The sequence below is a fragment of the Anolis sagrei genome, chromosome 3, assembly GCF_037176765.1.
Source record: "Anolis sagrei isolate rAnoSag1 chromosome 3, rAnoSag1.mat, whole genome shotgun sequence".
NCBI classification, from domain to species: domain Eukaryota; kingdom Metazoa; phylum Chordata; class Lepidosauria; order Squamata; family Dactyloidae; genus Anolis; species Anolis sagrei.
In genome coordinates, this window is record NC_090023.1 from 272980013 (window position 1) to 273007289 (window position 27277).

At 44.9% G+C, this 27277-nt stretch overlaps 1 protein-coding gene across 1 annotated transcript in view; it reads left to right on the forward strand.

Moving 5' to 3' along the window:
- The window catches only part of LOC132770360 (probable cation-transporting ATPase 13A5), a 69567-nt gene extending 42290 nt beyond the window's left edge, over positions 1–27277 (forward strand). The window contains exons 20-30 of the mRNA XM_067466289.1: positions 1017–1140; positions 1241–1320; positions 4735–4777; positions 8363–8472; positions 8767–8863; positions 10946–11018; positions 20795–20969; positions 23009–23193; positions 23618–23706; positions 24392–24472; positions 26677–27277. Of these exons, the coding sequence (XP_067322390.1) occupies positions 1017–1140; positions 1241–1320; positions 4735–4777; positions 8363–8472; positions 8767–8863; positions 10946–11018; positions 20795–20969; positions 23009–23193; positions 23618–23706; positions 24392–24472; positions 26677–26970 (1351 nt within the window). The 3' untranslated portion in view covers positions 26971–27277. The remainder of the gene's footprint in view (positions 1–1016; positions 1141–1240; positions 1321–4734; positions 4778–8362; positions 8473–8766; positions 8864–10945; positions 11019–20794; positions 20970–23008; positions 23194–23617; positions 23707–24391; positions 24473–26676) is intronic.

Below are 27277 nucleotides of genomic sequence, written 5' to 3' on the forward strand. Positions count from 1 at the left end.
ATGGCCATCTGTCAGGGGTGATTTGAATGCAATATTCCTGCTTCTTGGCAGAATGGGGTTGGACTGGATGGCCCATGAGGTCTCTTCCAACTCTTTGATTCTATGATTCTATTCTATGATTCTATGTCCAACTCTGTCCCTCCTTCCCACGTGCTACTAAGGAGGCTGTTCAAGTCCTCAACCAGAGGTCCTCCTGGTCAGTCGAAAGGCCGAACAGGGTATAGGGTTACAGCCTGTGCTGGACTGGGTTACAATCCCCCTATAAATCCCTATATGGTTCCGGCCCAGTTTACCTGTCTGAACGTATTCTCCCCTATGAACCATCAAGGACATTAAGATCTTCCGGAGAGGTCCTGCTCTCGGTCCCACCACCTTCGCAAGCACGTTTGGTGGGAACGAGAGCAGGACCTCTCCGGAAGATCTTAATGTCCTTGATGGTTCATAGGGGAGAATACGTTCGGACAGGTAAACTGGGCCGAACCATATAGGGATTTATACGTTTGGTGGGAACGAGAGACAGGGCCTTCTCTGTGGTGGCCCCTTTGCTATTGAACTCTTTCCCAAGCAAGATTAGATCTGCCCCCTCCCTCTTGTCCTTCAGGAGGCTAGTGAAATCCTGGTTATGGAACGAAGCATTCCCAGAATAATGGCTGAAACTGGTTACAAACCAAAGTGAGCGACTGCATATGTGGACTGAGTTGAACATGATTTTACCTTGGTATATATGTATTTTATCTATGTGTATTTTAATCTTGTATTGTTGTATGATGTTTTAACTTGTATTAGTAGCATTGAATCCTTGCTGTAAACCAGTCTGAGTCCCTCTACGGAAGTGAGAAGATCGGGATAGAAAAGTTTTAAATAAATAAATAAATAATCACCAGATTTTCTCAGCAAGATTTAACCAGAGAGGGTTTGCCGTTGTCTTGAGTGTGATTTACCCAAGGCCAGCCAGTTCCCATGCGAACTTGAACTTCCATTAGTCCTAAAAACCCACTTTGGGAATAACTTTCACCTGACTTCCAGGATCCCTGCATTACCATTGATGGAAGCAGCAGCAGCAGCACCAGTTTCCACTTTGCCATGAACGGGAAGACCTTTCAGGTGCTCCAGAAGTACTTCAGCCCTTTGCTGCCAAAGGTAACTTGGAGGGCAAACTGGGATGAGGGGAGGCTCATCGCTGGTGTAAATGGAATCATTGCTCATGTCTTACAGATAAGCTCATTCTGCTTTACTGCAGATTCTTATGAATGGGACTGTGTTTGCGCGGATGTCTCCAGGGCAGAAGTCCAGCCTGGTCGAGGAGTTCCAGAAACTGAAGTGAGTGATTTGGTCCTAAAACATAGACAGATAGAAAGGGAGAGATGCTGCAGCAACAAAGATGGATGGACAAATGACCAAAGGTGAGGCTATGAGGGGTCCAGAACACACACACCCTCATACACATGAGCCCAGACAGTGGGAAGCCACCACTGTATATCAAATATTTCCTTGGTGCCACCAAATATTTATTAAGGTTTCTTCTGGTTCAACAGTGACAAATGCAAGATACTCCACGTGGACAACAAGTTAAACATGAGCCAACAATGTGATGTGGCGGCAAAAAAAGCCAATGGGATTTTGGCCTGCATCAATAGGAGCCTAGTGTCTAGATCTAAGGAAGTCATGCTACCCCTCTATTCTGTTTTGGTTAGACCACATCTGGAATATTGTGTCCAATTCTGGGCACCACAATTCAAGAGAGATATTGACTCTAAGCTGGAATGTGTCCAGAGGAGGGCGACTAAAATGATCAAGGGTCTGGAGAACAAGCCCTATGAGGAGCGGCTTAAGGAGCTGGGCACGTTTAGCCTGAAGAAGAGAAGGCTGAGAGGAGACATGATAGCCATGTACAAATATGTGAGAGGAAGCCACAGGGAGGAGGAGGGAGCAAGCTTGTTTTCTGCTTCCTTGGAGACTAGGACGCAATGGAACAATGGCTTCAAACTACAAGAGAGGAGATTCCATCTGAACATTAGGAAGAACTTCCTGACTGTGAGAGCCGTTCAGCAGTGGAACTCTCTGCCCCGGAGTGTGGTGGAGGCTCCTTCTTTGGAGGCTTTTAAGCAGAGGCTGGATGTCCATCTGTCAGGGGTGATTTGAATGCAATATTCCTGCTTCTTGGCAGGGAGTTGGACTGGATGGCCCATGAGGTCTCTTCCAACTCTTTGATTCTATGATTCTATGATTCTATGCTGCCATCAATTTATTATTTCATAGGCCACCTCCTTCAATAAAATGTTTCAAAGGCCACACAAACTCTTCGGGTAAAATAAAATAAAATAAAACAAGAATATGTTGTTTATTTTGTTTTGGAACAGTAAATAAGTGTAGCAGTTTCAATAGATTAACAGGCTTTACTGGGTCAGAGAATAGACATATAATTTGAGTTCCTTAAAAGCAATTTTCCACATGCAAGAATACAAACAGGGTCTTTTGAACCTTTAGAATTTTCCTTCCACACCAGCACTCTAATCACTATAGAGGCCTAACTATTTTCCTCAAAGAGGTATCTTTTCACAACTGTTCCCAAAACTTTTCCTTCCTTCCTTCCTTCCTTCCTTCCTTCCTTCCTTCCTTCCTTCTTTCCTTCCTTCCTTCCTTCCTTCCTTCCTTCCTTCCTTCTCCTTCAAAACTCCTAACCAACCCTTCTACTTCCAAACTCCCAACTGAACTAACTGTGGCTGCCTTTTCTACTTTTATTTCTGCCCATCTCCAGTTGCTAAGCATTTCCCTCCAATTTCATCAGCCAATCAGACTGCACCTCTGGCTATGAGGCTGCCTGATTGCTCTACCCCTCCTCTCTCCTTAGCTTTTGCAAGCCAGGCCTGTTTACTGCCTTTTACACCTGCCCTTTAAGGTAGGCCAATCCATTACAGATGCATTTCCCCTAAAGCCCAGAATGGATTTATGGACCACTATGGAAGGAGGTAGAGTCAGGAAAGTGCATTGGTTGGAATTTTGGACTGGGAGTCCAGGGCTCAAATCTCTGTTCGAGCATAGAAACCCCAATTGGGTAACCTTAGGTGGGTGTTCCATCTCCCAGGAGCCTGGTTTGCTTTACCTTACAGTTGCTTGAAGTTGCTTCCCCTTGTATTTCTTCCCAGGGATGCTGCAACTCTGCAGAGCCATGAAAGTTAACAGTTTCAGAGGCTGGAAAGCCAGTCTGCAGGCCTTTTGCAGCTATTGGCTTAGAAGGTATCTTTATGAGTTTAGAGACCGCCCTTTTTCCCAGGGAAGAGATCTCCATTTTGGAATCTCCCCTTCCTTTTTAGTTTAGAGAAGGAACTTCAGATTTGCTGGTGGTTAGTCAGGGTAGCTCTGGGAAAATCATTGTAAGTACTAGGGCTGGGCAACCACAGAAAAATTTGTTTCTAAACTCGATTCATTTTTAGGGGGTTTTTGCATTTCGATTTTTAAAAAAATTCCGAAATTTTTCTTTAAAAAAGTTCAAAATTTACGAAATTTCGGAAATAATGAAACATTAACGAAACAATTACGAATCGATTTGTTAATGGCAGACGCGACCACGCAATACGCTAAAAAAACCTCCAAATGGGACAGGGGGAACTTCTGAAGCTTCCCTCTCCCTCTGTTGTTGACTGTTGGTGTGATAATTATATATTTTTTTCACTGATAAAACAAACAACAACTATAAAACTTGCACCAGACATGCGGAAATAATAACGAAACGATTTCGAAACGATTTCGAAACAATTACGAAACAATTACGAAACGAATTGAAAAATTCGTTTTGATTTTTAGTTGCCCCTGAATGGTTCAATATCGCTTCGTTATCAAAAAAATAACGAATTAATAACGAATTACAAAATTAACGAATGAAACCGCCCAGCCCTAGTAAGTACTATTAAGACTATTAAGATACTATAGATAGCTAAGCTTGATTGAGTGATTGAGTTATAGCTGATTGAAAAATTGAAGATTGAGATATTATAGATAGATATTGAAGATTGAGATTGAAGTAATATAGATAGAGAAGCCTATTGAGAAACTGAGTTATATAGGTATATAGAGAGAGACTTCATTGCTTTAATGTCAGAACTAACCTTGATTATAGATAGGGAAAGACCTGGTCTTTCTAAAAAGTAACAGCTTAGGGTTAGGGTGAAAAGATTCCAGGATCTTCTCTGCCTTCTGGGGAAAAGTTAACTCAGTGACTGGAGGAGAAGGGAAAGAAAGAATATCTCTGTGGATTCACTATTGACTGTTCTGTTTGTAACCTCGATAAGCTGTGCCAAGTCTGCAAGGACTTTGAAGAATAAATATCCTTTTCTTTTAATGCTCAAAACCTTTAATAGCCTCAGTTGTTGAATATCTCAAGCTTCTAAAGAAAGACACCCGCAGTTCGCTCAGACATAGAGGAAAGCACATCTTAGTTTATTTTTATAACGTCTGGGTGTAACGGCACAGTGGGTTACATTCTCTCAGCCTCAGAGGGAGGCAGTAAACCCCCTCTCTCAGTGTGAACCCATCTTGTCAACAAACTTTATAATAGATTTGCCTTAGGGTCACTCAAAGGCACAAAACAACCATAGATAAACAGGAAGCATGGAAGCCCCTTCAGGAAGAAACTTGCTAGCCTTAAAGATATCATAAGACTGCGTTCCAAGTGATTGTTCTGTGTTCCTGTTTTATTTCATGGGTGGCCCAATGATGTCTTCTCCTGTCTTGCAGTTACTTTGTGGGGATGTGCGGAGACGGAGCCAACGACTGTGGGGTAAGCCAGGTTGTTGTGTTGTTGCCGTCTCCATCTTTGTTGTTGCCCATCCTGATCCCTTCCCCGTAAACATGGTGGGGATCGTTAGTGGAAACAATCCCTTCCAAACCCATTTAAAGCAATGTCCATTTCTTCATGGTAAGTAAAGACTTTGCAAATATTTAGGGTTTTCTTTGTACACAATATTGATCATGCAACAATGAATCTCATTCATCTGTTACTGTGTCAGTGTATTCGTTTCTGTTTATTACACCATAAGCAATCTGTGCTCAGAACTGAGATGGGGCTGAGAAGGGGGTCTCTTTCCCCTTGAGACCCAATTTTATAGGTTCCCTTTAGTGTCTCCTTAAGTCAGAGATGACCTGAAAGCACACAACAACAACAAGAAGATCTATGGACTATCAAGTCATCTATTGTCTTATGCCTGATTTCATATAGTTTCCTTAGCAAGACTCAAAGTGTACCTACACTGTGGAATTAATGCATTTTGAAACCACTTAAATTGCCATGGCTCAATGCTGTAGAGCCCTGTGAATTGTAGCCTTACGAGGTCTTTAGTCTCCTCTGGTAGACAGGGCTGGTGTCCCACCAAACTACAACTCCCAGGATTCCATCGTGGAGAAAGTGACGGCAACCCACTGGCTCCACTGGCTGCCTGTCCAGTTCCAAGCACAATTCAAAGTGCTGGTCTTGACCTATAAAGCCCTATATGGTTCTGGCCCAGCTTACTTGTCTAAACTAGGGCTGGGCGGTTTCGTTTCGTTAATTCGTAATTCGTTAAAAATTCGTTATTTTTTTTTATAACGAAGCAATAACGAACCATTCTGGAGCAACTTAAAAACGAAACGAATTTTTAAATTCGTTTCGTAAATGCTTCGGATTCGTTATGTATTCGTTTCGTTATCGGTTTGAGGTCGTTTCGTTATTATTTCCGCATGTCTGGGGCAAGTTTTATAGTTGTTTTTTGTTTAATTAGTGAAAAAAATTATAATATCACACCAACAGTCAACAACAGAGGGAGAGGGAAGCTTCAGAAGTTCCCCCTGTCCCATTTGGAGGATTTTTAGCGTATTACGCGGTCGCGTCCGCCATTAACGAATCGATTCGTAATTGTTTCGTATTTGTTTTGTTAATGTTTCGTAATTTTTTTTTACATTTATGAAACTTCGTAAATATCGAACTTTTTAAAAGAAAAATTTTGGAATTCTTTTAAATATTGAAACGCAAAAAACCCCAAAAAACGAATCGATTTTAGAAACAAATTTTTCTGTGGTTGCCCAGGCCTAGTCTAAACGTATCTCCCCCTACGTCCCACCTCAGAGTAGAATCACCTTGCTGAAAACACCAAACTGCACACAGCCAGAAGTCTTTATAGTTTATTAAAAAGAAAAGGTAAAAAGTTCTTGAAGACAAAGGTAAATTTTCCAAAAGATCAATATGACATTGCACTTGAAGCTTAATCCAAAAAGGCACCAGTAAAGCAAAACCCAAAAGAACATGACAAAGTCCTGAAACCATGAACACAAGAAGATAGTCCAGATAAACCAAGGCAAGCTTCTTAGTTGAACGAAAAGTTGCTTTGACAAAAGTTTGATCTTAAGCACACCGCTTAATATCATTTGCAAAACATGAAGGCGTTTATTTGGCCTCTGGCCTCCCTCTTGTTAGCTACTCTCTCACTCCTTCGAATTCGGAATTCCAAACGGTCAGCCCGATCTAAGATTCCCATTTCATCAAGGTCAGTCTGTTCATTAGTATCATCCTGTTTCCCTGCTTGCTTATTATCAGGCTGAGAACTGTCCTCCTTCTCTGAGTCAATCTGCACCTTCACCTGGCTGTTTTCAGAATCAACACTCTCATTCCTTGCCATGGGAAACTGTACTTCTTCACTGTCTATAACAGGGACATTTTGAACCAGACTGTGAACCTGAATCCCATCATCCTCATCAGAGACACTCTGTGAATCCAGCTGAGTCACAACAGAAACTTATGATCTTCCGGGGAGGCCCTGCTCTCATTTCCCACCTTCATCGCAAATGCGCTTGGTGGAGATGAGGGACAGGGCCTTCTCGGCGGTGCCCCCCCCCCCCCCCGCCTATGGAACTCGCTCCCTAGTGAAATTAGGTCAACAGCTTCCTTCCTTTCCTTCAGGAAAAAGTTGAAGACGAGGCCATGGGACCAGGCATTCAGATAGCAGGTTGACAATAAAAATTATGACAATGCTATGGAAAACAGACTATGGACAGGCTTCAGATTAAGTTGTTGATTGTAGAACTTGGACTTGTTGTACTATTTTATATAGCTTTTTTAATGTTAATCATAGAATCATAGAATCAAAGAGTTGGAAGAGACCTCATGGGCCATCCAGTCCAACCCCATTCTGCCAAGAAGCAGGAATATTGCATTCAAACCACCCCTGACAGATGGCCATCCAGCCCCTGCTTAAAAGCTTCCAAGGAAGGAGCCTCCACCACACTCCGGGGCAGAGAGTTCCACTGCTGAACGGCTCTCACAGTCAGGAAGTTCTTCCTCATGTTCAGATGGAATCTCCTCTCTTGTAGTTTGAAGCCATTGTTCCACGTCCTAGTCTGCAAGGAAGCAGAAACCAAGCTTGCTCCCTCCTCCCTGTGGCTTCCTCTCACATATTTATACATGGCTATCATATCTCCTCTCAGCCTTCTCTTCTTCAGGCTAAACATGCCCAGTTCCCTAAACCGCTCCTCGTAGGGCTTGTTCTCCAGACCCTTGATCATTTTAGTCACCCTCCTCTGGACACATTCCAGCTTAGAGTCAATATCTCTCTTGAATTGTGGCGCCCAGAATTGGACACAATATTCCAGGTGTGGTCTAACCAAGGCAGAATAGAGCATGGGGAGCATTACTCCCTTAGATCTAGACACTATGCTCCTCTTGGTGCAGGACAAAATCCCATTGGCTTTTTTTGCCGCCACATCACATTGTTGGCTCATGTTTACCTTCCTGTCCACGAGGACTCCAAGATCTTTTTCACACGTACTGCTCTCGAGCCAGGCATTGTCCCCCATTCTGTATCTTTGCATTTCATTTTTCCTGCCAAAGTGGAGTATCTTGCATTTGTCACTGTTGAACTTCATTTTGTTAGTTTTGGCCCATCTCTCTAATCTGTCAAGATCGTTTTGAATTCTGCTCCTGTCCTCTGGACTATTGGCTATCCCTCCCAATTTGGTGTCGTCTGTAAACTTGATGATCCTGCCTTCTAACCCTTCATCTAAGTCATTAATAAAGATGTTGAACAGATGTTGAACATGTTTTACTGATTACGTAACTGTTGTTTTATCTGTTGTATATGGGGGCGTTGAATTGTTGCCGTCTGTAAGCCTCCCTGAGTCCTCCTTTGGGGGTAGAGAAGAGCGGGGTACAAATATTTGAAATAAATAAAATAAATAAACCCCGTTCATTCTACATTGCAGACAGAGGGGGTTTTGCCCTACATGAAATTGAGGTCTTCCAACACATGAGGGATCACAGCATACAAGAGGATCGTTCCCATTTTACTTGGATGGAGAGATGTAATCACTGGGAATTATTTTGCTTCCTTCCCTCCAGGCTTTGAAGATGGCTCATGCGGGGATCTCCCTCTCCGAGCAGGAGGCCTCCGTGGCTTCGCCCTTCACCTCCCAAACCCCCAACATCCAGTGCGTCCCAGAACTCATCCGGTACGTTGTGCCTCCTTCCATGTGACACAAACAAAGGGCTCCCCATTTATACAAAGAGGCCTCTTATGCTCCCCTTCAGAGGATTCCTTTCTGCACTGGACCTCCTCTCCTGGCATCCAGATTGCCATGTTGGTGATTGCAAGGCAATGTGAGGCCAGACAGTGGTCCTAAGGGTGGGCCTTTCTCCCAGACACCAATGCACATTTGATTCAGGCTGAAGGTGTTTCCTCAGTGCTCCTGAACCAACCACTGTCACCTTGAGTGCATCACAAACACTTGATCTTTCTATCACAGGGAAGGCCGGGCATCTCTAGTGTCCTCCTTTGCCGTTTTCAAATACCTGGCCATTTACGCCTTGACGCAGTTCTTCGGGACAGCTCTGCTTTTCTGGGTAAGCCCTCTGTAACACATGGAGGTTTATTTTGGGGAACAAAATATCCCACCAAAGTGGCAACCACCAGTTATGGACTATGGCTTAAGATGGTTAAAAGCCAAAATAAAAAAATTGTAATAAAAGCTGGAACTTTCTTAAAAGCACTGTTAAGCCCTTGGCTTACTCGAAGTATCGTAAGCAAAAGTGTGTTGGATTAGCTTGTGTTCTGATGTAACACTAAAAGATTGTTCTTTAAATTATACGCTGCCACCATACTCTTGTTTGCTGCCAGAAACTGCTTTTAAAACTTCACCCATAGAGGCACACGTGAGGCAGATGTTGTGAACAACAAAACATTGATGTTTATTTAAGATAACTTGAACAAAACAGGTATACAGCTTAGCTGTTTCAAAGTATTGGCATAAAAGTGTGTGGTTATGTTAAGCAGTTCAGACTTAGTTACACAGGAACACTTCTCTCTCCCTTCACAGAATTTACTGACAGGATTGCTTCTCTGAAAGTAATTTCTAAACACCCTACCCTGGATCTATCTCCTCACTCCTCTGCCAGCTATCTCCCTAGTAGCTGTAGAAATCTATTCACTAGCTATCTCTGCTAGCCAGCTGACCAATTTTTAGGCCTCTCTCGCTAACTCTTCACCACTCCTAACTCCCAGCTCCTTCTTCTTTGACACCCACAGTCAATCTGCTTGACAGGGTTTCAAAACCTTCCCTTAAAGTCATTTTTTTCTTTTGCCAAGTTAGGCTCTGCCCACTCTCACTCAGCTAATTACAGTCTTCCCTCATTTCCCTCCAAAGCTGCTCTTTCTAAACATGCCCCCTTCAGGAAATGAGTAACTAAAATGAATTCCCCTGGCACCCTTTCCAAAATGGCTGCTGAACTTCTTGAGCCTACTTTTCTAGGGAATTCACTACACCCTCCCCTACAGATCTGATGTGTATTTTGTTATCCATGGGTTTAACTTGTGCTATGTGTGTAGGGTTAATGATCAGAGTTACACATTATAGTAGCTATTACATGTTGCGTAATGCCTTTGCCCATTAAGCACTTTGTTTGCAATTTATTTATTTATTTATTTATTTATTTGCTGTATTTGTATACCGCCCTTCTCAGCCTTCAGGCGACTCAGGGCAGTTTACAGAGGCAACGATTCGATGCCCAATACACCATAAAACGTTTAAAAGCATGAACACGTAATATAAAACCATAACAATAGTATTAAAAACATACATCAGTTACATCTCCTAATAAAAACATTGTCCAATCTTGTCGTCCAGTCGTTCCAATTCCTATGTCATTTACCTTGCATTTTCAAATGCTTGCTCAAACAACTAAGTCTTGACTCTTTTCCAAAATGTTAAGAGGGAGGGGGTAACCAGTCTATTGTCTGCCACACTTTTGGATAGTAAAAAGGTCTCTTATACAGCATAGCATATTTCTTGCTGTTGTTGTTGTTCCAAAAAGTTGTAAATGACTGACAGGTTGTTTTGCAGCTAAAATATGCTGACCCCATCGGTTCCAGACAGATGTTAGTTTTCCTTTTTAAGTAAGGTGCATTTTTTTTTTGCTACCTTAACTTAAAGTATCATTGTCTTTGACTATGTAAACATGTTGTTTTCCACCAAGAGTTAATCACTGTCTCTGGCCGTGTCAGCAGTTCTCGTCAGCAACTTTTCTAATCACAGTTCAGCCATTAATGAATTCTTAACCTCCTTTTGTATTTCCAGGCTCATATCTTAGGATGGTGTCTTCAGTCTCCATCAGACCCCATTCATACACCTTCCATTCAATTTCATTCCAACCATACATTACATGTGGTCCTGTTGCAAGAAGTCCAATGTGGGGCAACGTTCATGAAGTGGGAGGGGAGCATAAGAATGCAGCTGCAGCACAAGAGCCAAATGGGTTTGCAAGAGCGGGTGCCTTCCATAAAAGAGGGCATTGGTTTGTGGATGTCTTTTTTTGCAAAGCCCTGTGGCCTCATTCCAATCCCTACCAATGAAGCCATTATTAAGAGTTGCAAAACAAGTCTTCATGGGGCTCCTGTGAATTGCTCTTTGTTTTTTTTTTCCAAATTAGCAACTACAGATCTTTGGGAATTTCCAGTACTTCACACAAGACGTCTGCATCACCCTCGTTGTCTGCCTCACAAGTAAGTGGATCCTCGCCCTGAACACACTCTCTATCAGGTTGGGAGGGAAATTGGCTCCATTTATGGTGCTGAAGAGCTCACTTGCACAAGCCTAGAGCAAGTTTGGGGCCTCTCCAGGGCTTCCAGGCGTCTGGGGCAACCACCAAAATTCCTCTGCCCAATCCCAAACTAGGCTGTAAGTCTCCTCTGCCTCCCTTCTCTGCCCTTACCCACTCCTTTGGGGCTTGGCAACCCTCGTTGGAAAGACAGTCTAACGGGATTAAGACAAATTTCCCTAAAAGCCAGTATGATCTAGTGATGTTATTGTTGGATACAGGAAGACCACGGTTGGATACAGGAAGACCCCTAAAAGCCAGTGTGATCTAGTGATGTTATTGTTGGATACAGGAAGACCCGGGTTGGATACAGGAAGACCCCTAAAAGCCAGTATGATCTAGTGATGTTATTGTTGGATACAGGAAGACCAGGGTTGGATACAGGAAGACCCCTAAAAGCCAGTATGATCTAGTGATGTTATTGTTGGATACAGGAAGACCAGGGTTGGATACAGGAAGACCCCTAAAAGCCAGTATGATCTAATGATGTTATTGTTGGATACAGGAAGACCAGGGTTGGATACAGGAAGACCCCTAAAAGCCAGTATGATCTAGTGATGTTATTGTTGGATACAGGAAGACCAGGGTTGGATACAGGAAGACCCCTAAAAGCCAGTATGATCTAGTGATGTTATTGTTGGATACAGGAAGACCAGGGTTGGATACAGGAAGACCCCTAAAAGCCAGTATGATCTAGTGATGTTATTGTTGGATACAGGAAGACCAGGGTTGGATACAGGAAGACCCCTAAAAGCCAGTATGATCTAGTGATGTTATTGTTGGATACAGGAAGACCAGGGTTGGATACAGGAAGACCCCTAAAAGCCAGTATGATCTAGTGATGTTATTGTTGGATACAGGAAGACCAGGGTTGGATACAGGAAGACCCTTAAAAGCCAGTATGATCTAGTGATGTTATTGTTGGATACAGGAAGACCAGGGTTGGATACAGGAAGACCCCTAAAAGCCAGTATGATCTAGTGATGTTATTGTTGGATACAGGAAGACCAGGGTTGGATACAGGAAGACCCCTAAAAGCCAGTATGATCTAGTGATGTTATTGTTGGATACAGGAAGACCAGGGTTGGATACAGGAAGACCCCTAAAAGCCAGTATGATCTAGTGATGTTATTGTTGGATACAGGAAGACCAGGGTTGGATACAGGAAGACCCTTAAAAGCCAGTATGATCTAGTGATGTTATTGTTGGATACAGGAAGACCAGGGTTGGATACAGGAAGACCCTTAAAAGCCAGTATGATCTAGTGATGTTATTGTTGGATACAGGAAGACCAGGGTTGGATACAGGAAGACCCCTAAAAGCCAGTGTGATCTAGTGATGTTATTGTTGGATACAGGAAGACCAGGGTTGGATACAGGAAGACCCCTAAAAGCCAGTATGATCTAGTGATGTTATTGTTGGATACAGGAAGACCAGGGTTGGATACAGGAAGACCCCTAAAAGCCAGTATGATCTAGTGATGTTATTGTTGGATACAGGAAGACCAGGGTTGGATACAGGAAGACCCCTAAAAGCCAGTATGATCTAGTGATGTTATTGTTGGATACAGGAAGACCAGGGTTGGATACAGGAAGACCCCTAAAAGCCAGTATGATCTAGTGATGTTATTGTTGGATACAGGAAGACCAGGGTTGGATACAGGAAGACCCCTAAAAGCCAGTATGATCTAGTGCTGTTATTGTTGGATACAGGAAGACCAGGGTTGGATACAGGAAGACCCCTAAAAGCCAGTATGAGCTAGTGATGTTATTGTTGGATACAGGAAGACCAGGGTTGGATACAGGAAGACCCCTAAAAGCCAGTAGGATCTAGTGATGTTATTGTTGGATACAGGAAGACCAGGGTTGGATACAGGAAGACCCCTAAAAGCCAGTATGATCTAGTGATGTTATTGTTGGATACAGGAAGACCAGGGTTGGATACAGGAAGACCCCTAAAAGCCAGTATGATCTAGTGATGTTATTGTTGGATACAGGAAGACCAGGGTTGGATACAGGAAGACCCCTAAAAGCCAGTATGATCTAGTGCTGTTATTGTTGGATACAGGAAGACCAGGGTTGGATACAGGAAGACCCCTAAAAGCCAGTAGGATCTCGTGATGTTATTGTTGGATACAGGAAGACCAGGGTTGGATACAGGAAGACCCCTAAAAGCCAGTATGATCTAGTGATGTTATTGTTGGATACAGGAAGACCAGGGTGGGATACAGGAAGACCCCTAAAAGCCAGTGTGATCTAGTGATGTTATTGTTGGATACAGGAAGACCAGGGTTGGATACAGGAAGACCCCTAAAAGCCAGTATGATCTAGTGATGTTATTGTTGGATACAGGAAGACCAGGGTTGGATACAGGAAGACCCTTAAAAGCCAGTATGATCTAGTGATGTTATTGTTGGATACAGGAAGACCAGGGTTGGATACAGGAAGACCCTTAAAAGCCAGTATGATCTAGTGATGTTATTGTTGGATACAGGAAGACCAGGGTTGGATACAGGAAGACCCCTAAAAGCCAGTGTGATCTAGTGATGTTATTGTTGGATACAGGAAGACCAGGGTTGGATACAGGAAGACCCCTAAAAGCCAGTATGATCTAGTGATGTTATTGTTGGATACAGGAAGACCAGGGTTGGATACAGGAAGACCCCTAAAAGCCAGTATGATCTAGTGATGTTATTGTTGGATACAGGAAGACCAGGGTTGGATACAGGAAGACCCCTAAAAGCCAGTATGATCTAGTGATGTTATTGTTGGATACAGGAAGACCAGGGTGGGATACAGGAAGACCCCTAAAAGCCAGTAGGATCTCGTGATGTTATTGTTGGATACAGGAAGACCAGGGTTGGATACAGGAAGACCCCTAAAAGCCAGTATGATCTAGTGATGTTATTGTTGGATACAGGAAGACCAGGGTTGGATACAGGAAGACCCCTAAAAGCCAGTGTGATCTAGTGATGTTATTGTTGGATACAGGAAGACCAGGGTTGGATACAGGAAGACCCCTAAAAGCCAGTACAATCTAGTGATGTTATTGTTGGATACAGGAAGACCAGGGTTGGATACAGGAAGACCCCTAAAAGCCAGTATGATCTAGTGATGTTATTGTTGGATACAGGAAGACCAGGGTTGGATACAGGAAGACCCCTAAAAGCCAGTATGATCTAGTGATGTTATTGTTGGATACAGGAAGACCAGGGTTGGATACAGGAAGACCCCTGAAAGCCAGTATGATCTAGTGATGTTATTGTTGGATACAGGAAGACCAGGGTTGGATACAGGAAGACCCCTAAAAGCCAGTATGATCTAGTGATGTTATTGTTGGATACAGGAAGACCAGGGTTGGATACAGGAAGACCCCTGAAAGCCAGTATGATCTAGTGATGTTATTGTTGGATACAGGAAGACCAGGGTTGGATACAGGAAGACCCCTAAAAGCCAGTATGATCTAGTGATGTTATTGTTGGATACAGGAAGACCAGGGTTGGATACAGGAAGACCCCTGAAAGCCAGTATGATCTAGTGATGTTATTGTTGGATACAGGAAGACCAGGGTTGGATACAGGAAGACCCCTAAAAGCCAGTGTGATCTAGTGATGTTATTGTTGGATACAGGAAGACCAGGGTTGGATACAGGAAGACCCCTAAAAGCCAGTAGGATCTAGTGATGTTATTGCTGGATACAGGAAGACCAGGGTTGGATACAGGAAGACCCCTAAAAGCCAGTATGATCTAGTGATGTTATTGTTGGATACAGGAAGACCAGGGTTGGATACAGGAAGACCCCTAAAAGCCAGTATGATCTAGTGATGTTATTGTTGGATACAGGAAGACCAGGGTTGGATACAGGAAGACCCCTAAAAGCCAGTATGAGCTAGTGATGTTATTGTTGAATACAGGAAGACCAGGGTTGGATACAGGAAGACCCCTAAAAGCCAGTATGATCTAGTGATGTTATTGTTGGATACAGGAAGACCAGGGTTGGATACAGGAAGACCCCTAAAAGCCAGTAGGATCTAGTGATGTTATTGTTGGATACAGGAAGACCAGGGTTGGATACAGGAAGACCCCTAAAAGCCAGTATGATCTAGTGACGTTATTGCTGGATACAGGAAGACCAGGGTTGGATACAGGAAGACCCCTAAAAGCCAGTATGATCTAGTGATGTTATTGTTGGATACAGGAAGACCAGGGTTGGATACAGGAAGACCCCTAAAAGCCAGTATGATCTAGTGATGTTATTGTTGGATACAGGAAGACCAGGGTTGGATACAGGAAGACCCCTAAAAGCCAGTATGATCTAGTGACGTTATTGCTGGATACAGGAAGACCAGGGTTGGATACAGGAAGACCCCTAAAAGCCAGTATGATCTAGTGATGTTATTGTTGGATACAGGAAGACCAGGGTTGGATACAGGAAGACCCCTAAAAGCCAGTATGATCTAGTGACGTTATTGCTGGATACAGGAAGACCAGGGTTGGATACAGGAAGACCCCTAAAAGCCAGTATGATTTAGTGATGTTATTGTTGGATACAGGAAGACCAGGGTTGGATACAGGAAGACCCCTTAAAGCCAGTATGATCTAGTGATGTTATTGTTGGATACAGGAAGACCAGGGTTGGATACAGGAAGACCCCTAAAAGCCAGTATGATCTAGTGATGTTATTGTTGGATACAGGAAGACCAGGGTTGGATACAGGAAGACCCCTAAAAGCCAGTATGATCTAGTGATGTTATTGTTGGATACAGGAAGACCAGGGTTGGATACAGGAAGACCCCTAAAAGCCAGTAGGATCTAGTGATGTTATTGTTGGATACAGGAAGACCAGGGTTGGATACAGGAAGACCCCTAAAAGCCAGTATGATCTAGTGACGTTATTGCTGGATACAGGAAGACCAGGGTTGGATACAGGAAGACCCCTAAAAGCCAGTATGATCTAGTGATGTTATTGTTGGATACAGGAAGACCAGGGTTGGATACAGGAAGACCCCTAAAAGCCAGTAGGATCTAGTGATGTTATTGCTGGATACAGGAAGACCAGGGTTGGATACAGGAAGACCCCTAAAAGCCAGTATGATTTAGTGATGTTATTGTTGGATACAGGAAGACCAGGGTTGGATATAGGAAGACCCCTAAAAGCCAGTAGGATCTAGTGATGTTATTGTTGGATACAGGAAGACCAGGGTTGGATACAGGAAGACCCCTAAAAGCCAGTAGGATCTAGTGATGTTATTGCTGGATACAGGAAGACCAGGGTTGGATACAGGAAGACCCCTAAAAGCCAGTATGATTTAGTGATGTTATTGTTGGATACAGGAAGACCAGGGTTGGATACAGGAAGACCCCTAAAAGCCAGTATGATCTAGTGATGTTATTGTTGCATACAGGAAGACCAGGGTTGGATACAGGAAGACCCCTAAAAGCCAGTATGATCTAGTGATGTTATTGTTGGATACAGGAAGACCAGGGTTGGATACAGGAAGACCCCTAAAAGCCAGTATGATCTAATGATGTTATTGTTGGATACAGGAAGACCAGGGTTGGATACAGGAAGACCCCTAAAAGCCAGTATGATCTAGTGATGTTATTGTTGGATACAGGAAGACCAGGGTTGGATACAGGAAGACCCCTAAAAGCCAGTAGGATCTAGTGATGTTATTGCTGGATACAGGAAGACCAGGGTTGGATACAGGAAGACCCCTAAAAGCCAGTATGATTTAGTGATGTTATTGTTGGATACAGGAAGACCAGGGTTGGATACAGGAAGACCCCTAAAAGCCAGTATGAGCTAGTGATGTTATTGTTGGATACAGGAAGACCCCTAAAAGCCAGTATGATCTAATGATGTTATTGTTGGATACAGGAAGACCAGGGTTGGATACAGGAAGACCCCTAAAAGCCAGTATGATCTAGTGACGTTATTGCTGGATACAGGAAGACCAGGGTTGGATACAGGAAGACCCTTAAAGCCAGTATGATCTAGTGATGTTATTGTTGGATACAGGAAGACCAGGGTTGGATACAGGAAGACCCCTAAAAGCCAGTATGAGCTAGTGATGTTATTGTTGGATACAGGAAGACCAGGGTTGGATACAGGAAGACCCCTAAAAGCCAGTATGATCTAGTGATGTTATTGTTGGATACAGGAAGACCAGGGTTGGATACAGGAAGACCCCTAAAAGCCAGTATGATCTAATGATGTTATTGTTGGATACAGGAAGACCAGGGTTGGATACAGGAAGACCCTCTAAAAGCCAGTATGATCTAGTGACGTTATTGCTGGATACAGGAAGACCAGGGTTGGATACAGGAAGACCCTTAAAGCCAGTATGATCTAGTGATGTTATTGTTGGATACAGGAAGACCAGGGTTGGATACAGGAAGACCCCTAAAAGCCAGTAGGATCTAGTGATGTTATTGTTGGATACAGGAAGACCAGGGTTGGATACAGGAAGACCCCTAAAAGCCAGTATGATCTAGTGATGTTATTGTTGGATACAGGAAGACCAGGGTTGGATACAGGAAGACCCCTAAAAGCCAGTATGATCTAGTGATGTTATTGTTGGATACAGGAAGACCAGGGTTGGATACAGGAAGACCCCTAAAAGCCAGTATGATCTAGTGACGTTATTGCTGGATACAGGAAGACCAGGGTTGGATACAGGAAGACCCCTAAAAGCCAGTATGATCTAGTGATGTTATTGTTGGATACAGGAAGACCAGGGTTGGATACAGGAAGACCCCTAAAAGCCAGTAGGATCTAGTGATGTTATTGTTGGATACAGGAAGACCAGGGTTGGATACAGGAAGACCCCTAAAAGCCAGTATGATCTAGTGATGTTATTGTTGGATACAGGAAGACCAGGGTTGGATACAGGAAGACCCCTAAAAGCCAGTATGATCTAGTGATGTTATTGTTGGATACAGGAAGACCAGGGTTGGATACAGGAAGACCCCTAAAAGCCAGTACAATCTAGTGATGTTATTGTTGGATACAGGAAGACCAGGGTTGGATACAGGAAGACCCCTAAAAGCCAGTATGATCTAGTGATGTTATTGTTGGATACAGGAAGACCAGGGTTGGATACAGGAAGACCCCTAAAAGCCAGTAGGATCTAGTGATGTTATTGTTGGATACAGGAAGACCAGGGTTGGATACAGGAAGACCCCTAAAAGCCAGTATGATCTAGTGATGTTATTGTTGGATACAGGAAGACCAGGGTTGGATACAGGAAGACCCCTAAAAGCCAGTATGATCTAGTGACGTTATTGCTGGATACAGGAAGACCAGGGTTGGATACAGGAAGACCCCTAAAAGCCAGTATGATCTAGTGATGTTATTGTTGGATACAGGAAGACCAGGAAAGGTCAACCAGTGGGTTTCCATGGCCACGTGGCTATGGAAACCCACTGGTTGACCTTTCAGCTTTAGAGGAAAGCAGTGGGGGCAAATGTCCTCCAAAAAAACATTGCCAAGAAACCCATGCCATAGGGTGGCCACAAACCAGCAATGACTTCAACACAACAACAAATACCCAATAGGCATCAGAGCTCATCTGATCTTGGATGCTGGACAGGGCCCACCCTGGTTAGTACCTTGGGTGGGAAAACATTGTGGACTACTGTAGGAAGGACCAGCAGAACCACGCCTGACTTTTCCTTGCTTGAGAAATCTTTAAGAAATCCATGAAGTCACCATAAGTCAACTTAATGGCCGTGACACACATAAGAACTGGGCTCGGGCCCTTTCCCAAAAAGGCTGCTGAATTCCCCAGTCAGTGATGCCTAGCCTTCCTGAAGCCCAGAAGGACCAACAAGGGATCCCAGATGACATTGGTTCTTTTTCAGAGGAAGGAACTGACCAAACCACCTCTGACTGTTCTTTGCCTTTGTTGTGACTCAGCTGGAATCTCAGAGTGATAGTGTCAATGATTCTGATGAGGATGATGGGATTCAGATTCACAGTCAGGTGCAGAGCGCTGTCCCTGTGATAGACGAGGAAGAACAGGGTACAGAAGTTCAGCATCAGCAAGGGATGACGCTGTTGATAATGAGACTACTGAGAGCCAGGTGCATTCTGATTCAGGAAGGGAGGAGAGTTGTTCTCAGCCAGATAAAGAGCAAGAAAGCACTATCAAACAGACTGACCTTGATGAGGCTGGAGCTTTAGATTGAGCTGGTCGCTTGGAATTTAAGGTTCGAAGGAGTGTGAGAATCGCTAACAAGAGAGAGAGAGGGAGGCCAAGGGCCAGAGGAATGCCTTCATGTTTTCCAAAGGGTATTAAACAGGCTGTTTGAAAATACCCCAGTGTCAGAGCAACTTCTCGCTTCAGCCAAGGGGCTTGGGATTCATCTTGTAGTTTTCATGTTCATGGTTTCAAGACTTTGTCATGTTCTCATGGGACTTTGCCTTGCTGGTGTCTCCGTGGATCCTGTTTTCAAGTGTTTCCTTGTATTGAACTTTGGAGCTATACTTTTGCTTTTTGAACTTTTTATCTTTTACTTCAATAAACCATAAAGGCTATCGCCTGTATGCTGTTTGGTGTCTTAAGCAAGGTGATTCTACTTTGAGGTGCGACAGTCTTAGGAAACTCTTTGAGATTTATGGGGCCACCATAGGTCCACAGGTGACTTAATGTCACTGATAGTGAAACCATGGCTTGTGGGCCATTACTGAAATTGGAGTATGGGGTAGTGGGTGTCCATTAGGGCTGGGCGGTTTCATTTCGTTAATTCGTAATTCGTTAATAATTCGTTAATTTTTTTAATTACAAAACGATAACGAACCATTCTGGAGCAATTTTTTTAAAAACGAATTTTTAAACACCTTTTGTAAATGCTTTGTATTTCGTTATTGTATTCGTTTCGTTATTGTTCTGAGGTCGTTTTGTTATTATTTCCGCATGGCTGGGGCAAGTTTTTTGTTTAATTAGTGAAAAAAAATTATAATATCACACCAACAGTCAACAACAGAGGGAGAGGGAAGCTTCAGAAGGTTTTGGAGGTTTTTTAGCATATTTCGCGGTCGCGTCCGCCATTAACGAATCGATTCGTTATTGTTTCGGAAATCGATTCGTTAATGTTTTGTAATTTTTTTCACATTTACGAAATTTCGTAAATATCGAACTTTTTAAAAGGAAAATTTTGTAATTATTTTAAATAACGAAACGCAAAACCCCCCAAAAAACGAATCGATTTTAGAAACAAATTTTTCCGTTGTTACCCAGGCCTAGTGTTTTGCTTTCCCAGGTGCTGCCAGCTGTGGGGCAGGGAATATAAGAGCCGTCGCAAACTCTGTTCCTGCGGGAGCAAACCTTGCTAGCACGTCCCTGACGTCATGAGCCTGCGCCTCTCTCCCCGCCCCTTTCTCCGCCCCTTTCTCTTTGCCAGCATGGTTTTTCCTTTGCTAGGGCAGCATTGCGCGCATTTTCTCTCAGTTGAATTCTGCCAACTGAGAGAGTATGCTGGCAATGCTGCCCTAGCAAAGGAAAAACCACTCTCGCAAGGAGAAAGGGGCGGGGTGAGAGGCGGATTTTCATGACGTCAGGGACATGCTAGCAAGGTTTTCTCCCGCAGGAACAGAGTTTGCGACGGGTCTAAAGGGCCTTATTGTTTGCAATGGAGAAGAACTCCCTGGAATGGTCTTCTTTTTTTCCTTCCTTAGTGAGCCTGACGGAGGCCTACCCGAAGCTGGCCCCCTACCGCCCCGCCAGTCGCCTCCTCTCACCTCCTCTGCTGCTCTCCGTCTTCCTCAACGTCTGCTTCACCCTCATCGTCCAGATCTTTGCCTTCCGCTTTGTCAGGCACCAGCCGTGGTACTCCCCGATCCGCAGCCACAGGTCAGTCCTGGCCCAACGGAAGAGGGGCTCAAGGGAAGAGCAAGGTGGCAACCACTTCTCTAGGGCTTTCCCTGATGGCTAGCAATTGCTTCCTAAGAACCAAAGATTCTTTCATTTAGGGTCCCCTAGAGGTCATCTTCTGGCCTACAATTCAGCCCCTGATTCCAAAGGACAGTATCACCTTTGGTGACCTTTGGATATTATCCTCCATTGAGTCCTGTTTTCTGGGGTTTTATGGTAGTTCAGTCACTGCTATGACTCTACAGGCAGTTTTGTTGTGATCTCATTTCTTTGTGTGTGCTTAGCAACTTGAATATGTATCTTGTAAGCTGCCCTAGAATTACACAGCGGCATCCATGTCTCTGACACAGGCCACTCAGAGAATCATAGAATCCAAGAGTTGGAAGAGACCTCATGGGCCATCCAGTCCAACCCCATTCTGCCCAGAAGCAGGAATATTGCATTCAAATCACCCCTGACAGATGGCCATCCAGCCTCTGCTTAAAAGCTTTCAAAGAAGGAGCCTCCACCACACTCCGGGGCAGAGAGTCCCACTGCTGAACAGCTCTCACAGTCAGGAAGTTCTTCCTCATGTTCAGATGGAATCTCCTCTCTTGTAGTTTGAAGCCATTGTTTCGTGTCCTAGTCTCCAGGGCAGCAGAAAACAAGCTTGCTCCCTCCTCCTCCCTGTGGCTACTCTTCTGCAAAATGCTGGAGGAGCATATTTCCAGATGTGGCACAGTTGTTGTGTGGCAGCCCATTGTGTTCCATAAGGGCCTACATCAGGTATGGGCACACTTCAGCCCTCCAAGTGTTTTGGACTTCAATTCCCACAAGTCCTAACAGCTGGTGGGAGTTGAAGTCCAAAACACCTGGAGGGCCATGCTTGACCTAGATGCCCAACAGCAGTTCAACATCAAGGGGTGGCCTCAAAACCTTGATTCCCAGTCTTGGGGAAGAGGTGGACCACCAATAAAGGCAGGGAGAAAGGGAGGGATGTCCATTCGAGCTCAATCACATCAAGCCCTGCCTCTCTCTGGCCGAGTGCAAAACAGTCCTGGTCAGAGGCGGTCCTAGGTAATTTTCAACGGTAAGCAAACAGTATTTTGGCGCCCTCTCCATAACTAATCACTGATATATATTTTTTCTGTTCGTCGTGGGAGTTCTGTGTGCGATATTTGGTTCAATTCCATCATTGGTGGAGTTCAGAATGCTCTTTGATTGCAGGTGAACTATACATCCCAGTAACTACACTTGCCGCATTTGCTCCCTTGCCTGGCCCGCTTTGGGTCCGGAGGCGTGCACCAAAAGTCACCTCTTCTTCTGACTTTCTCCTCAGCCATTGGGACCAAGAGAGAGAGAGAGAGAGAGAGAGGTGGAGATGCCCACCTTTCCTGAAGGTAGGCACAAAAACAAAGGAGGGAGCGGAGGTGGGAGATACCTCCAGCCGGAGGGGCTCTCTCTCTCTCTCTCGGTCCCAATGGCTGAAGAGAAAGTCAGGAGAAGAAGCGACTTTTGGTGCACACGCCGGGGTCTTCAGACACGCCTCCGGACCTGAAGCGGGCCAGGCGCAGTGGCTCCGCCCCTTGGCCCACCCACGGATTGGGGAGAGGAGAGGAGAGGAGGCGGGTGGAGCGCCGGGGGATCGGGAAAGGGAGCCGGTCATGGGGAAGGGATCGAACGTGGAGAACGATTGAGCGCCGGCTCTGCTTGCGCACCCGGTGACCAGGTGGAGCAGGAACGAGAGGGGCTAGGCGAGGCTCAAGGGCCCGGCCCCTTTGGGAAGAGGATCGCCTGGCAGCGAGGCAAGAAAGCCGAGGCTCCCCCCGGACTGCTAGGGCTGTTGTGAGCTGAGGGGCGCTCCTCAAGTGGCGGTCGAGGGGCATTTACAGAGGCGCCTCTGTGCCCCTGGCAAAAAAAAAGTGTTCTGCGACTGCTTACTTTGCGTAATGGATGAGCCGCCCCTGGTCCTGGTCAAGGCAGAGGAAAAAGCTGGTCAATGAGGGGAAAGTCATCCTTCTTGGGGGTCCTTCTTGCAGGGGCTGTCCTTTGGGGAACCAGCCCATCCTCCTGGGCAATGGGACGGGGAACGCCACGGAGCCAGAAGACATGGTGCTGAGCTATGAAGACACCTCCCTCTGGGCCATTGTCACCTTCTACTGCATCACTGTGGCCTTTGTCTTCTCCAAGGGGAAGCCCTTCAGGAAGCCCATCTACACCAACTGTGAGTTCTGGGAAGGGGACCTTCCGTGGTATATATATATATATATATATATATATATATATATATATATATATATTCCAGCCTTTGTAAGCATCTGTCTTTGACCTCTGGTCCAAACTGCCCCTGTCTGGACTGCCAGGCCTCCAATTCCATCCTGTAAAAATAAGGAATCTTAGAATCCTGGAGTTGTAAGAGACCCCCACTCCGCCAGGGAGGAGGACACCATCCAAGCCCTCCCGACAGATGGCCATCTAGTCTTCTTTTAAAGACTGGCGAAGGAGACTCCACCAGACTCCCAGGCACTCCTCTCCAAGGTCCCAATGAGATGTGTGTGCCTACCTTGCTACTCCTGGGTCTCCATACTCGTAGTCCAGATGCTATCTCCATGGATTGAACTGGTTTTCTCCATTCTTTGATTCTGCAGACATTTTCTCCATCTTCCTCTGCATCCAGCTGGGCCTGAGCCTGTTCCTCTTCTTTGCTGACATAGAGGCCATCTACAAGGGGCTGATGGTGAGTAGCTAAGGAGTCTGTAAATGGCATTGAGCCCTTTCTCTCCATCTCCCTGAAGCATCAAGATCTGGCCAATGAGAACAAGGCTGAAAGCAATGCTCTGTTGTTGTTCATTCATTCAGTCGTTTCCGACTCTTCGTGACCTCATGGACCAGTCCACGCCAGAGCTCCCTGTCGGCCGTCACCACCCCCAACTCCTTCAAGGTCAATCCAGTCACTTCAAGGATGCCATCCATCCATATTGCCCTTGGTCAGCCCCTCTTCCTTTTTCCTTCCACTTTCTCCAGCATCATTGTCTTCTCCAAGCTTTCCTGTCTTCTCATGATGTGGCCAAAGGACTTCATCTTGGCCTCTACTATCCTTCCCTCCAGTGAGCATTTGGGCTTTATTTCCTGAAGTATGGACCAGTTGGATCTTCTTGCGGTCCAAGGCACTCTCAGAACTTTCCTCCAACACCACAATCTCTCTTCCTTCACTCAGCCTTCCCTATGGTCCAGCTCTCACATCCGTAGGTGACTACGGGGAATACCATTGCTTTCACTATGCAGATCTTCGTTGCCATGAAGAAGCTGTGCTTGGAGCAAAAAGCAGGATTATGCTCCGCTCCCTGCAGCAAAACTCTTGACTGGGTGAAGTGGTCAGGAAAGGTGGCCATACTAGAGTTTTTTTTTTCCTTTCCTTACAGCTCATCTGCACCCCAACCATCTGGAGGATTTACATCCTGATCATGGTGCTGGTCAAGTTTATTGTCTCCTTCATTGTGGAGGTGAGTGAGGAACTGGGGTTGTGAGTCTGAGCTTGAAGACTCTCTGAAGGGTCTGGATCAAGTGTTCTCGAATGGCAAGACAGGGCTGGACTGGGTGGTCTTTGGGAGTCCCTTTCAACTCTCAGACTCTATGGCCAAAGGTTGATGTTTTCACAAGAGTGGCATCCATTGCTATGGACACCATCCGCAAGGAGCATAGTGACCATGAGGAGGGGGGATTATAAGGATGGGACATTCTACCCCACAAATGGCAGCAAAACTCTTGGAAGAAGCAATTCTTGGCATTCCTCTCATTGCTGTCTTCTTACTTACTTGAAGATAAGACAGCCTTCCTTCCTAGACCTGATCATCCCATCTTGGGTCAAAAGGACTAAAGCAGTGGTTCTCAATCTGGGGTCCCCAGATGTTTTTGGCCTACAACTCCCAGAAATCCTACCCAGTTTACCAGCTGTTAGGATTTCTGGGAATTGAAGGCCAAAAACATCTGGGGACTCCAGGTTGAGAACTACTGGACTAAAGGATCCCCAATAGGGAGGGCGACCAACCTGATGGATTTCTCTGTTGGTGGTGGTGATGGTGGTGGTGTCTACCTTTAATTGTATTCAAGGTGAGAGAGTCTGCCTTGTCCAGTGGGTTTCCATGGTTTAGTGGAGGGTCAAACCCTGGTGTCCTTAGTCTCTTGTATCATCAGTATCAGTATCATCATCATCATCATCATCATCATCCCTCCCCTTTTATGTCCTGATTGAGGTCCCATCTACCATATAATGCAGTTTCAGAATGCAGTTTAACTGCATTGAACTGATTATATGATTCTGAACTGGCATATATGAGTCTACACAGGCATATAATTCAGTTGAATTGATTATATGAGTCTACACTGGCATATAATGCAGTTCAGTGCAGTTAAACCACATTATATAGCAGTGTAGATGTGTCCAGAAGCTTACATTTTGCTGAGCAAAGGGTGTATTTCTTTGCTTGCCTGTATCTATGTTTCCAAGCACCTTCAAATCATAGAATCCTTCCTTCCTTCCTTCCTTCCTTCCTTCCTTCCTTCCTTCCTTCCTTCCTTCCTTCCTTTGCTCTTTGGTTCCATCCTTCCTTCTCTCTTTCCTCCCTTCCTTCCCTCTTTCTCTCCTTCTTTTCTTCTCCCGTCCTTCCCTCTCTCCTTCCTTCCTTCCTTCCTTCCTTCCTTCCTTCCTTCCTTCCTTCCTTCCCTTTTTTCCTTTCCTTCTCTACATCTTCCTTTTTTCCTTTCCTTCTCTCCTTCCTTCCTTCTCTACATCTTTCCTGCGTTCCCCCTTTTCTATACCTTCCCCTTTCTCTCCTTCCCTCCTTCCTTCTTTACCTCTTTCCTTCCTTCCTTCCTTCCTTCCTTTGCTCTTTGTTTCCATCCTTCTTTCTCTCTTCCCTCCCTTCCTTCCCTCTTTCTCTCCTTCTTTTCTTCTCCCCTTCCTTCCTTCCTTCCTTCCTTCCTTCCTTCCTTCCTTCCTTCCTTCCTTCCCTCTTTTTCCTTTCCTTCTCTACGTCTTCCTTCTTTTCTTTCCTTTCCTTCTCTCCTTCCTTCCTTCTCTACGTCTTTCCTGCGTTCCCCTTTTCTTTACCTTCCCCTTTCTCTCCTTTCTTCCTTCCTTCCTTCTTTACCTTTTTCCTTCCTTCCTTTGCTCTTTGGTTCTATCCCTTCTCTCTTTCCTCCCTCCCTTCCCTCCCTTCCTTCTCTCCTTCTTTTCTTCACCCCGTCCTTCCCTCTCTCCTTCCTTCCCTCTCTCCTTCCTTCCTTCCTTCCCTTTTTCTTTTCATTCTCTCCTTCCTCCCTTCTCTACATCTTTCCTGCATTCCCCCTTTTCTTTACCTTTTCCTTTCTCTCCAACTATCAAGAGTTTTGATCTCCTGAAGCTGTAGCTCAACATTTGCATATTGTGCATTATTATCCTGAATATATATATATATATATATATATATATATATATATATATATATATCCCAACGTATTTCTTATTCAAGTAAATGGGGTTTTCTTGACAAGATTTGTTCAGAGCAGCCGTGCCTTCATCTACGGCTGAGATAGTGTGACTTCCTCAGAGTCATCCAATGGGTTTCCATGACTGAGGGAGGACTTGAACCCAGGTCTCCAGAGGCACATTCCAGTGTTCAGGCCGTTGTGCCTCACTGCCTGCCTTCCTTCTTCCTTTCCTTTGCAGGACGCCATCTTGCAAAACCACCGCCTCTGGCTCTGGATCAAAGCCCTCTTCCGGTTCCGTTCCTCCAGCGCGTACCGGGTGCTCCAGAGGCAGCTGCAGAGGGATCCCTCTTGGCCTCCGTTGAACCAAAGGGACTTTGCAGAGGACAGCAAAAGCGAGGCTTATATCAACCCTGTCTTTGAAGACAGCGATGAGGACAAGCCAGGACTGAATAGTTTATCTGTCCAGGATGCAAATGGAACCAAAATACTAATACAGATCCATGGAGAGCACCGTTACAAAGAAGATATTTAGATAAGTTGGAAACAAGCAGCTTTGGAGACTTCTGAGTTGGAAATGGTGCTGAGTGGTTGGCTGTGATGAAGGATGGGACTTGGTCATGGCTCTTGCCTAGTTGGCTGGCTACCAACAGGAAAGCATGGCCTCCTTGCCACAGCAAGCTCTGGGGACTGTGTGCATGAGTCCTGGCATCCAGGAAACACAAGTCTGGGCTACAAGGATGGAGCAAACCAAAAAAGGAATATCCCTCTCTGCCCTGTCTTGCCAAAGCTTATCCACAATTGGAATGGTTCAAGCCTCTGGGAGGCCTAAAGAGACTGCT